This window comes from Thunnus maccoyii, chromosome 7 (genome assembly GCF_910596095.1).
Source record: "Thunnus maccoyii chromosome 7, fThuMac1.1, whole genome shotgun sequence".
NCBI classification, from domain to species: Eukaryota; Metazoa; Chordata; class Actinopteri; order Scombriformes; family Scombridae; genus Thunnus; species Thunnus maccoyii.
Genome location: NC_056539.1, coordinates 26,697,889 through 26,710,748, shown reverse-complemented (window position 1 = coordinate 26,710,748; position 12,860 = coordinate 26,697,889). Strand labels below are relative to the sequence as shown.

Sequence of the window (12,860 nt, the reverse complement as noted above, 5' to 3'; positions counted from 1 at the left end):
TGGTGTGAAAGAAACTGAGATTGAGAGTGAAAGATATGTTGTTTGTGTCGTAGTGAGAGAGAATGATTTATTTGTGTGTGTGTGTGTGTGTGTGTCATTAAAGCCTGCTGGGCTGAGTCCCAAGAAAGCGGATATGATGGATGGTCGTCACACCCTAACTGCCAGAGAAAATGTCTCCACCCTAAAACTGGAAAACACAAAGATCATCAAAACTTAAGTGTCAGACTCTGCCATCAGAACAAAGCTCTCATTTGGAGGGATGACAATGTTGTTGTCAAATTATGGGTGTGATGGTGTTTTTGCAGCTCTCGATGCAATTATTTTTTTCACAAATACTGATGCAACTGCGTTTGTGTTATTCTGCGTTTAGTGAAAAGGCTTGAACTAGCTCACATCATCACAACAAGGCTTTCTTACACTCCTCTCTCTGTTCGTTCACGCCCTTATACATACGTATGCTAGATAAGCTTTATCCCCATTCGTCACTTTAAAGAACCACACCACTGATTTTGCACATTTTAATCTATTTTTGACAACTCTGAATTATATCACAGCTATTTTTCAAACCATGCTGCAGTGTTTTAGATATCACATTTTTTTTCTACCATCCCAAGTTTCTATTAATTTCCAATCTTTATAAAAAATCAGAGCACATTCTTGAAACATGTTTGTGTTATCACTGTCAACACCGAGTCTGTATTCATTTTGGTCGACACATTATCATTATGAGCGCAGATGTTTTAAATCTGTCATCACTTAAAGCTCGTTACCACACAATGATTAAATAACACTTACACAAATTAATACAGACTTGGATGTTGATAGCTGATTATACAAATGACGTTTCGAGTGTCTGTTGACTGATTTTCCTACTGCATAGAAGTGAATGTGAGAAAGCTAGTAGGAAAAATGCATCCAAACAGCTAAAACTGTATTGCATTCATTTGAAAACAAAGCAAAAGTGTAATCCAAAACTTGCAACCTCACTGGTGGAGTCCGTTAACTCCCTGCCTGTAGTACCACCTGTAGTGGTAAAAGTACTCCACTATGAAACCGGACACCTGTCATGACTTGTGTTCATACTCAGAAGCTGACACCGTAACAGAAACCATGTACTGTAGAAAGATTAACAAGCAGGGCTGTCATTTCCTTCATGTTCAGGCTGTGCCCTGTATAATGTTACAACACCGCCCTCTACTGCTCATCCTTTTCCCTTGAGCTATTTGTACTTGTAAATTTTGGAAGGATAGAGCAAAGTTTTGACTTGAGTCACCACCTTTCCCCAAGTGAGGGGGGAAAACCGCGATAACACATCTCATAATAGGTCACTTTGGATGTGAATGTCCTCCTTTCACTACCCATCATGAGGTTCGTAATGCTAACTGTCCCATCAACCCTCTTCAGGTTTCTCTGAGTCCAGAGTGTGCAAAGGCCCTGATGAAGCTGGTTTACTGTCCTCACTGTCGCGGCCTGGCCTCCGTCAAACCCTGCTCCAACTACTGCTCCAACGTCATGAAGGGCTGCCTGGCCAACCAAGCCGACCTCGACACCGAGTGGCAGAATCTTATAGGTGAGATTCAGACAGTACAGTAAGACCTTGAAGGGTAAAAGGCAGAGGTTATCCAGATGTTCTTATAAGTGGGTACGAACATCTTCTCCGCTCTCTCTTCTCTTCAGACACCATGATCCAGGTGGCGTCTAGTTTCAGCATGGAGCCCAGTCTCGATGTGGTTCTCTCCTCCATTCCTGTGCGAATCTTTGAGGCTGTGCACTTCCTACAGGAAAACATGGACACATTCACAGCAAAAGTAAGATGGCTCACTTTGGCTCATCACTTGAATACACACACACACACACACACACACACACACACACACACACACACACACACACAAACACATTTCTCTAGGAGCATTTTATCTCCAGTAAGATGTCAGCTCATGCTTACAACATCCAGCTCAGTCCAGATCATTATTTATGTAGCAAGGCAGCATTAAAACACAAAAACATGAAACATAAACACAATAAAAACACAATTCAAGACATTAAAAGTGCTGGTACTATGCACACAATTCTGAACAAATAAAGGATGCATGTTAAAATGCAAGGAAGACACTCACATGAAGAGAAAATATAACAAAAATAAAGTGCTATACTGGGTGGCGAATTAAGAGCACTTATTGCACTTGGTATAAATGAAAATTGGAACCTGTTGCACCTAATTTTTGGAAACCAAATTCCTTCAGAAGAGGATGGCCTGGATTTGATATGATGAATTTAGCTTTCTGTGCTTTCTTTATCTGCTATAAATGTGACTTTACTTACTGCCTTGACATTGTTTCCCAGTTTATTCCTGTTTCGTACATTTAAATTCCCATACCAATACCATACCAATCAATAATCTGTAAAATAACACCATCACATGTGTCAGAAACTACAGCCTTTTGTAGCAAAGTATCTGTAGCTCTCTACAGTTTCTACTTTTGTCCTTCATCAATATTATTACCTTTAAGGAACAATTGCATTCCTGACATAACGCTCAAGAATGTTCTCCGATGGTAGTAGGCTCAGCCCTTCAGCACTAACTTTTGTTGGTTGTCTAAATATATCCTCCAAATGAGGGTTAATAGCATTAGTGTGTTGCTAGGCTCCCATAATTTTCCATCACATAACAGATGTGGTAAATATTGACACCCAGGCTTATTCAATAAGCAGTGGGAACAGCAAAAAGACAGAAAGTCTTGGCCTTGTTTTCAAAGCAAAGCAGATTTGTACTTTTTTAAAGTGTGGTTTATTTTAAATCTCTGCCTCTGCCTGTTTCCATAATTTTTTACATGTTGAATCAAGTGTAATGTATTCATCAGTTGGTACATTTTCTCTTACTGTGAAGACTAATGAGACAGAAAGTCCAAGTCGAATCAACATGTCACTGTAGGCAGCATTAATGCCTGAATATGTTAGATGTAGGATTTAAAAAATTAATGAATCTGGCAGTAAAAGGAGGCAACCGTTAGTCAAAACAGCTTTACAGTTTTAAACATGTATCTATGGCGACATCTAGTGGATATTACTAGCACTCACAAATGTTGTAATACAGTATATCTTAGAGCTGTATTTGGGAATGTGAGGTGATGTTTTTTTTGAGAAACATTGTCCACAGCTTCTATTACATGTGTGCTGAAAAGTATTTGTATATGTGTGTGTGTGTGTGTGTGTCTGGATGTTTAGGTGTACCAGACATGTGGAACTCCAGGTGAACCAGAGACAGGAAGTCCCGCGCTACACGAGCAGAGGAAGAAGAGCGGCTCGCTGACCGCCTCAGAGTACAAACCCTCCCCCACTGCTGGACTCAGACTGGAGATGCAGGTGTGTATGTATAAAAGACAAAGAGACAAGAGTGTGTATGTGAGAAAACAGTATATTTACTGTAAGTTAGTAGCCTTTGTTCTGATGTGTTTTTGAATGAATGGTTGAAAAGATGTACAGCAGGATTTCTTATCTCTTATCTTTTTTTAAAACAGATACATTTCTGTTTATGTTTGCACTACTTTTTTATGTTGAGAACACATCCCATGTTCGTTGTGTTATTTGTCAAACACATACAAGTCGCCAGCCCACATGGACTTATAAGACACTAAAAAAGTGTATGTAAGTGACTTTGTCAAGGCTATCCATATATTACATTAGGGATAGATTGCATTAATTTACAGGTATACTGTTGCTTTTTATTGAAAAACACTAACTTGTTTAGGATTCTCAAATCTACTCTTGATACTCCCTACCCACACATAAACTCTGGGTGTCTCTGTTCTCAGGTGTCAGATCTCTCCAGCAAGTTGAGGGAAATGCGGCAGTACTGGCTCCAGCTCCCTGTCGCACTTTGCAGCAAATTGGCAGGAGGAAGCGCCGGTCAGGATAAATGCTGGAATGGCATTACTAAAGCCAGGTGAGGAAGAAACCCACTCTAGGAAAATGTGAAGAAGCTTGTTTAGTTTTTTTCTCTCAACATTAAAATGTATCTGTCTTTGGTTTGATTCAGTATTGGAGTTACAATTCTAGAATGTTTAAACAAATTATCTTTCTTACATGTCATGTTACTGTCTCTCTGCCATTTAGCTATTTAATTTATGAATGTTTCATTGAAGTTTATTCCCTTAAAGTATGTATTTTCATTTGTGGTTACACGTCTGACCACTTCAAATGTTGTGAGCATTGAATGTCAGTCCATCATGGTTGCATTCGTTCTTGGATTTATATATATTTCAGATTTCAATCCTTGAACCCATGTTGATGTTGACGTTCCTGCAACCAAGCCTCGACACTCCCAACTACTCTTCCACCCAAATATCTTACAGAGAGTTGAATAAAACACTTTCAAGGTCTGCAATCTGTTCAGCACAAGTTTTATTCATGCAGCCCACACACAAGCTGCGTGACAAGAAGAAAGCGCATATTCTGTAACACTAAGATGCTAACTTTTAAAGAGAAGAAAAGAAGAAATAGCTAGATAAAGATGCTATAACACAGCCTAGATCTTTTCTTCAACAAGGACATTTGTACCTTTTGTTTGAGAACAAAGAGGCAACAAACTATTTCTTCTCAGACAAACTGAAAGCAGAGGTGTATGGAAATCTTTTCTATATACAGCAATTTGAAACCCCATGCATTTGTAGCTACACACACACACACACGCCTGCACATTTTTAGCCTCGCTTAATCCATGTGTAAATGGATTATAAAACAATTTGATGCCATGTTGATATGTATACATGTTATCTTGGCCCCCACACATCTCATATCCTTTAAAGTGGTTGGCTTATCGCCAGCTGATTAGATTTATCCTGAGCAGAACACTCAGAAATATATGACAGTGAATTTCAAAAGGCATGAAATATAGATATGTGTGCGCACGCGTGTGTGCGTGTGAATAATGTGAGAAAAGGACATGAAATATAGATGAATCGCTGACTGTGTGTGTGACAGATTAAAGAAATATAAAATGTGTGTGTGCAGATATGGCAGAGAGTGAATTATAAAGGCCAGTTCATACTTTCAGCGGCTGTGAGGCTCCTTGTTGGTCCGTGTGACGTAAAAGTCGTCATCCACTCATGTCCATGAGGGTCCGCACGCAGCCCAAAGTTTGTGACTGTGCAGACTGTATGCATAGCAAGCGCATCAACTGCACATGTGCTAGAAAAGCAAACAGGAATGCCTGTTTCGTCTACTCTGTGCATGTACTGTACTTTTCTTTTTTCTACTTTTTCTTGTTGTTCAGGAACACAGAGGAACTCCTCAGCTGCATTCAGACTGAAAAATAGCACTGTGTAAACAATACATGGGGCTGTGTTGGTGTGGTTGTGTTTTTCAAAGTGCCGGTGAGACAATGAAATACGATCCAGCAAGTCTGGTCGGCGTAACAGATTATTGCATTTAAAGTCTGATCAGGAAAACACTTAGCAGTAGTTTGTAATGGTCACATAGTGGATTTTACAGCTCTGGGAAGTTATTACGCTGCAACGTTGTTTACTAGCAGGTACGTGTGAAACGCGTCTGTGTCCGCAGACCTCCGAAAAAGTATGAATGCAACCGCGTGTGCTGCGTACAAGTCCGCAGCAGCATGATGAGCCCTTAACTGTGATGAATTGTGTTGAATTCATTGTTTGGAACTCTGAACTACAGCGACATCTAGTGGATTTCCTTCAATGAGCTCATTAAATGTCACATGAAATTACAGCTTCAATAAATCCTTCCAGTGGAAGATAGAAAATAGGGTCGGAGTATAGAGTTTAAATAGGCTTTTTAAATATATTTTAAGCACCTTCAAGAACATGAATTAAACCCCACCACTAAGCACAGGGTGTGTGTGTGTGTGTGTGTTCTTGTACCTCTATCTTAGTGAGGTAGGAGTTTTAAACCCAGAATGTGGACATCTGAGATTTTAAAGGGCTGTTTGTAAATGTAACCCTTAAAACAGGTTGTAGTACACAATTAGGTTTAGTTTGCAGTTAAGATAACAATGGGGTTGGGCAATAATATTATATATATGTTATCATATATCTACTTTTAGTAGTATGATATCATGGCAGTGTATTTTGTTGTCCAAATGAATGATTCCAAACAAAAAAGGTAATTAAAATGATCTTTTAGTCACAATTAATTTTTGATTTAGACATGTATACTGCAGTTTGTTGTAATTTTACATACATTTTCAATACTGTTATTATTCTGCCATATTATGATATTGATTTCCCAGCCGTAAGTAAGAATTGGGGGTTATACTGTACATGTAGTTATGATTGGTAAGAGTAGGCTTAGGGGCAAGGTGATAGTGATGAGCGAGTCATGAACAAATCATTTGAAACGAACAACTCTTTTTACTGACTTGGGAGTGACAAGTCCTCGTTTCCACTAACCTGTTCACTGACTCACCCCTCCTACCTGCTAGCTAGCTAGTGCGAACTGTGAAGATGAGGTGAGACAACGTGTCACTATTGTGCAACTCTTATATTTACTGTATTTGTGGAGATGTATCTAACCTAGCCCTGTAATAAAGCAACCACTTTGGCAAGCTGAAATTAATGTCCAAACGTGAACACTACAGCAATTCCTATTGAACCATCAAACACCAACCATTCAAATCACCAACAGTCTCCAAGAGAAATATTTCAGATTTCAGATTTATTTATTTGTACTAGTAAGGTGGGGACTGATTCAGTGACTCGAGTGACTCGAAAACCCGACCTTCTTTAGTGAGTGACTCATAAAACTTAAGTCAAACCTCCCATGTCTCGAAGGGGATACACTTTATCAGTGTGGATCCTCACAAGTACAGAAGTACAAGCACGTCTGTGTGCATGTGTGGGCTGTATTACAGTATGTTAGTCTATCTGCTGACAACCGCTGTCAGCAAAAATGCCACACTTAATTTAGAAAATTGAACACAGCTGTGCAGACTTACTGAGTGCGCATGCATGTGCTTTTAAGTAAATAAATTCAAATAGAGCCTTGCTTAAAAAAAGTACCCTCTCATTAACCAGATCCTTTCCCCTACACCCATAATAAGGTTGTTTTTTTTTTTACAAAAATGCCCTAATGATGTTGCCACAATCCCCTTTTCATCTTTCATCTTTTCATCTCATCCAATCAGGTACCTTCCAGAGGTGATGGGTGATGGCTTGGCTAATCAGATCAACAACCCAGAAGTGGAGCTTGACATCACCAAGCCAGACATGACAATCCGGCAACAGATCATGCAACTCAAAATTATGAGCAACAGGCTGAAAAATGCACTGGATGGCAATGATGTGGATTTCCAGGATGCAAGTGGGTTTCTGTCTAATATTTGTAAAAGTACTTTCCAGTGTTAATATCTTATATATGAGACACCTTGTTCGTTCTGTTATGTTCCAGGTGTCTCACACATGCAGGTACAAACACCACTGCATGAAGCTAATGAATGGTTTTCATTTTGTTAAACCAGTGAGAATAATTTGCCATCCAATCGTTATTTCCATCTGGGTCCAATCCTTCAATGATTACAGAAAGCACCCTACAGTTCCCTAAAATGTTTGGACAGAATACAAACTAGGTGACATTTATCTCTAAAAGAAAAACTAATCTTCTACTCATCTGATCTTAAAAAATAATCAACAATTTCTTCCCCTTCTCTGTCGACCTCCTAGGTGATGACATCAGTGGTTCAGGAAGCGGTATGTGCGTAGGTGGTCAGTGTCCTCGGGGCAGACCGGGATTGTATGCCTACCCACCAGACAACAACCGAGTCAGAGGCGCAGCCACATCTCAAACCTGCCTCCATAGCCTCCTCCTCCTGCTCCCGCTGGCCATCCTGCTGCTTCAGCGATGATGGACCGCCGCTGCCTCTAATCAGACTCTGAAGTCTAGAGTAGAGCTGGACCATGGGACGGACAAACTGGGTTTGGTGGGGGGAAGATTGGATTGTAACTTTGCCAAAAAAAATGAAAAAGACCTTTGGGGAATGAATGGACAACATTTTCTGTGAAGAAGAGGAGCAAAAGTTGAAAGTGACAATTTTCTTTGTTTTGTTTTGCTCAGTTTTAATGTGTCATTGCTTGGGTGTGATTCAGTTTGTTGAGCTGGTTTCAGTGGATTCAAAGGATGAGGATGATGAGAGAGGAAGACGGAGACAAGGAAGACGAAGAAGACAAAGAGAATGATGACTTATGAGGATGAAGATAATGATGGGAATGATGATAACGGTTTATTGACTTTTAATCAGGTCCTTTTAGCTCCTGTATCCAGTCAGCAGACGGCAGAGCTCAGTGAAAAAGTGTGTAGTACCCTGATACGTGGTGGGTTCAACAAGGCTTTTTAATTTAATTTAATTTTTTAACTGGAGTCAAGGCTGTCTGCATTAACAAACATTGTGTAAGCTGTAAATGTTTGTGTACATTAGCTAAAAGACTGGCACCATATTGAGCCATGGATGTAGAGTATGACACTATATTGGCAGTGAATCCCCCATAATCCGTGATGTAGTCGTCCAGATGTTTTGGTGTGTGTCGGCATAACAGAAACATTGAGTAGGATTTGTTTGAAATACTGCAGATAAATTATCACACTCCTGAAATGTATGAGATGTTGTGATTGCAAGATTTAGCCTCACTTTTACTGTTTACTCAAGCATTTCAAAAGCAAAAGGAAATGACCACTTTTTTAACAACTCATCACCTTTGTAAAGAAAGAAGCAGCCTCATCAAAGCACTTAAAAACAACAACAGACTAGCAGTTAAATCCTATAATTTTGTCTTGCAATGAAGGCAGAAAACTGCACGTTATTCTGACTTGTCTGGTTACAATAAACACAAAAAACTCCACAGAGAACATATGGCACAGTAACGCGAAAAAGGACTCCAAGTAACTGATTGATATTAAGTCTTGGAAGAAACACATCAGGTGTAGCAGCTATAGTGATATACAGTAGGTCATACCAAAGCACTTCTTACACTGTACGTTGGTGTCCTTACAAATATTTTCTTTACATCTTGACAGCAGACATTAAACACAAATATGTGCAACATTTGTGACAATCCTGGGAGCAAGCCAGGTTTTTGTAACTGCATAATGTTTGGGTTTTTTTTGTTTTTTTTAAAAAAAATGCATCACTAAGAAAGAGTGCTGTGACCCAAATCCATACTACACACTGATTCTAAGTACGTTTTGAGTATTTGGTGTGTTCACGCTGGAAAAGTGGGAAATTTAAGTGTAAAAAATGTGCTTTTACGATTCATTGTACGAATAAATTGAAGGAGCTGTGAAAATGGAAAAAAGAAAATTCGGATGGTGGTGAAATAGCTACAGGAACACATCAGAAAACAAAAAAAAAACTATGAAATCTTTATTCAACAAATTCAATAAAACATCTTGATGTTGATGTTTGTAAAGTTTAATTTGCAGTGAAGTTAAAGTCGCTGCTGATTGACATGCATTGGCACACATATTGTATAATTTCCTGTTAGTATAAAAGTATGTTGATTATTTTTGTATACTAACTGCAAAAAAAAGAGTATGCTAATCATACAAAGACAATTAGTATGTTGTGTGGAATTGGGATACAATTAAGGTTGAAAGTTGAGACTTTTGTAGACACGATTTTTTGCAGAACACTGTTATACTGTATAGCTACTGTGTTTGCCTTGTAATATATCATTTACTCGGCATGCCTTTGTTTCAGTCTGCACTTCTGCTGGGACATACAGTACAGGACTCCTGATTCACACAAATGACAAGTCTCTTGCACACAAACACATTTACACACACTGGGGTTGTGTATTAAGGTGATTTTTATTCATCCGTGTATTTAATCACACATTTCATTCATTAAACTCTGTTTGATTGTAGCAGTGGATTTTCCATGGACAGTTTGATTTGATTATTATTGATTTACGTGTATTAAAGGAATAGATGAACATTTTAGGAAATACGCTTATTCGCTTTCTTGCCAAGATTTTAGTGAGAAGATCAATTTTTACTCTCATATCTGTCCACTAAATATGGCGCTACAGCCAAGAGCCAGTTAGCAACAGCTAGCTTGGCTTTTTTGTAACAAAATCCTCCTACCAGGCTCATATTTTAGTTTTTATCTAAGTTATCGTAATTACAAATTTCGGGCTTGTAAATAGCATTCACGTTATGGATAAATTTTATGGATGTATTGTAATTTTGTCAATGTACAGTACTTTAAACCCTCACACGACTAAGTCAGTTATCTTTTTTTAAGACTTTATTTATTATAACACAGTCCATTTCATCACAGTCCAAATGTTAAACATTGAATAAAGAGACAAGGACAGTAAAATAAAATAGATATTTTAGAGTTAAAAAAAAAAAGTTAAATCATGAAGAAAAATGACATTTAAGTTAAAAAAAAACCAACAACATGCAAAATCATTATAATCATCACATTAACAATAAAATAAATATTTTAAGGTGTTTACATTCAAAAGATATTATAACACCTTCTTTTGTTGTCAGATGATGTGAATGCTCGCAAGTCGTTAACAAAGCCGTCTTTCCCATCCATCCGACATGGTGTGAACTCAGCTACATATTTATTCTACATGAATGGGATTGGTATTGATTTTCTCATCTAATGCTCAGCAAGAAAGTGAATAATATGAAGTCATCTGATACAGTTTTTCATCTGTGTACAAAGGCTTTCATCCATAAGTCAAAAATACATGACCCAGCACCAATAGCTCTCTGCCACTGGTACTGCCTGTACCGATGCTCTATGGCCACGCAATTTAGTCAGGCCAACTATTACCCCGCTCCAAATGAGAACATCAAACCTAGGATTGTTTTGCTCTTTTTCTAGTAAAATACTTGACTTGCCAGCTGCACTTCAGTTATAAATAAACAGACAGCTCTTTGAAAAGGCACTGACGAGCCTCATCTGGCCCTACTAGGGGAGAACGGGGCCACTTGTTGTTTGTGTGTGTTGGGTGGAGGGGGAGGGTCGGGGGTGGGGGGGTGGGGGGGACGACGACGACAATCCTGCTCTAGTCAGAGGATTCGGACTTAATGAATGATGATGTTTGAAATCTGATACAACAGAATGAAACAGAACTGGAAGCACACATGCAAAGAGTTCACTGTAGGTCTTTATTTTAAATGATAGAAAAGTCTTGAATGTTTCAGTCTACAGGGCTCACATTTCATATTTTTTAAACAATATCTGTGACCTGGACTGAAAGTCGAACCCTTTTTTTAGATGCAATGTGTCTTGTCCTGTAATATAATGGTAGTAGTTCTAATTACTGGTGAATAATGTGAAAAGTAAAAGCAGAATTTGAGCAGAATTTTACTGAGATGTACAGCAGTCCCCAGGCCACCACTGTTGTGTCTAGACATGAAGAAGATTTATCGACACTGCCTGAGCTGTCTGTCCACGATCTGAGTTCACTCACTCTTTTGAGTCCCTCAGGTGTGAGCAAAAGGTTCCCCAACTCTTGCTGCACAATTTTAAGCAATGTAACCTTATCACATAATTGCACTGCTCTTGTGGCAGCCAGCGGGCCTGTAATCGATTTTTGGGTCTCCACCTGTGATTTTAAAAGAAACAAACTCAGTGCTAGCTGATGTGTATTTTTTTTGGAAATATGGCTGTTTCCTGAAAATTTTTAAATATCTCCTACTGCTGGCTTTAAGATAAAAAGCAGCTCCCTGTATTTGTGTGTCTCTCTCCTGCACACACACACATACATGACTCATATTGGTCGATGTGTGTACAGGATGCAATAGCCACTGAATAAAAAATTATTGTTGTACTGGTACATGGTGTAGCATCATAAAAGCTGTTGACAAGTAAAATGCCATGTTGAGAGACTGCAAATGGACTGTCAGGGCTGGAAAATGCAATGTCGTTGCAATGATCTGGAGCGTTTTTTTCTCCTTTATACAGACAGTGCAAGAGACAGGGAGCTGCAGAGGATGAGAGAACAGAGACTTCAAGACTAAATTGATCCCAGGCCATCGGGGGCTGAAATGTATCAGAAAAGATTGTTTTTACAGTAGAACAAAGTGAAGTCTCAGTTTTCACACTGCAGTTGTTATTAAAACTTCTAGATTGTTGCCACAGTAGTTGCTGCAGTGGTCCCAAAAACTTTAGTACTCTCTGTTCACCCATTGCACCATAATACTGCAGTATATCTACATTCACCGAGGAGGAAATACTGTTAGTATTACAAGTAATTAACCTTTAATACCAATATTACAATATTACAATACCTGCAAAACTGGCAGTAGAACACAGCAACCCTGCAGTAAATGATACCTTCATGAAGGTTATAATTCTGTTTAATCTGTTTTAGAGAGGTGTTGATTTGTTTCATGGTAATTGTTTTGGTTCGTTTGTGGTGCTGTTGAATGGTATTGGGTTATAATGGAAGGTCTTTCTTTTATTTAGGCTACCCTTATTCATATAACTGGGATGAATATAATATTAGAAAGACCTCTCAGTATAACCCCAAACCCATAAACTACAGCTTCTAAAATGACCATAAATAAATTAACACCTCTTTAAAACATATGATAAACTAAACATTATAACCCTTATGAGGATTTATTGCAGGGCTGTTGTAATATACTACATTAGTTTTATCTAGGTGTACCTAATGAACTGCATGCATCAATAAATCAGATAATAAGTCACGTTTTTGGTCATTGTACACACAACTGAAACAATGTGAAATATGTCATCTACCAACATTCAGAACACTATGGCAGTCCCACACTGTAATAAATCCTTGAAAACTTTTACTCCAAATTAATCAAAAATGGTTTTAATTGAGTGGGTGTGGAAGGGTTAAAGTTGCTCATAT

The 12,860-nt window shown here is 38.5% G+C and overlaps 1 protein-coding gene across 5 annotated transcripts in view; it reads left to right on the top strand.

Moving 5' to 3' along the window:
- The window catches only part of LOC121900966 (glypican-1-like), a 49,485-nt gene extending 39,598 nt beyond the window's left edge, over positions 1-9,887 (top strand). For all 5 annotated transcript variants that reach the window (XM_042417565.1, XM_042417566.1, XM_042417568.1 and 2 more), the window contains 6 exons: positions 1,405-1,570; positions 1,678-1,808; positions 3,229-3,366; positions 3,816-3,946; positions 7,148-7,323; positions 7,683-9,887. In XM_042417565.1, coding sequence (XP_042273499.1) covers positions 1,405-1,570; positions 1,678-1,808; positions 3,229-3,366; positions 3,816-3,946; positions 7,148-7,323; positions 7,683-7,864 — 924 coding nt within the window. In that variant the 3' untranslated portion in view covers positions 7,865-9,887. The remainder of the gene's footprint in view (positions 1-1,404; positions 1,571-1,677; positions 1,809-3,228; positions 3,367-3,815; positions 3,947-7,147; positions 7,324-7,682) is intronic.
- Positions 9,888-12,860: the final 2,973 nt, after the last annotated feature.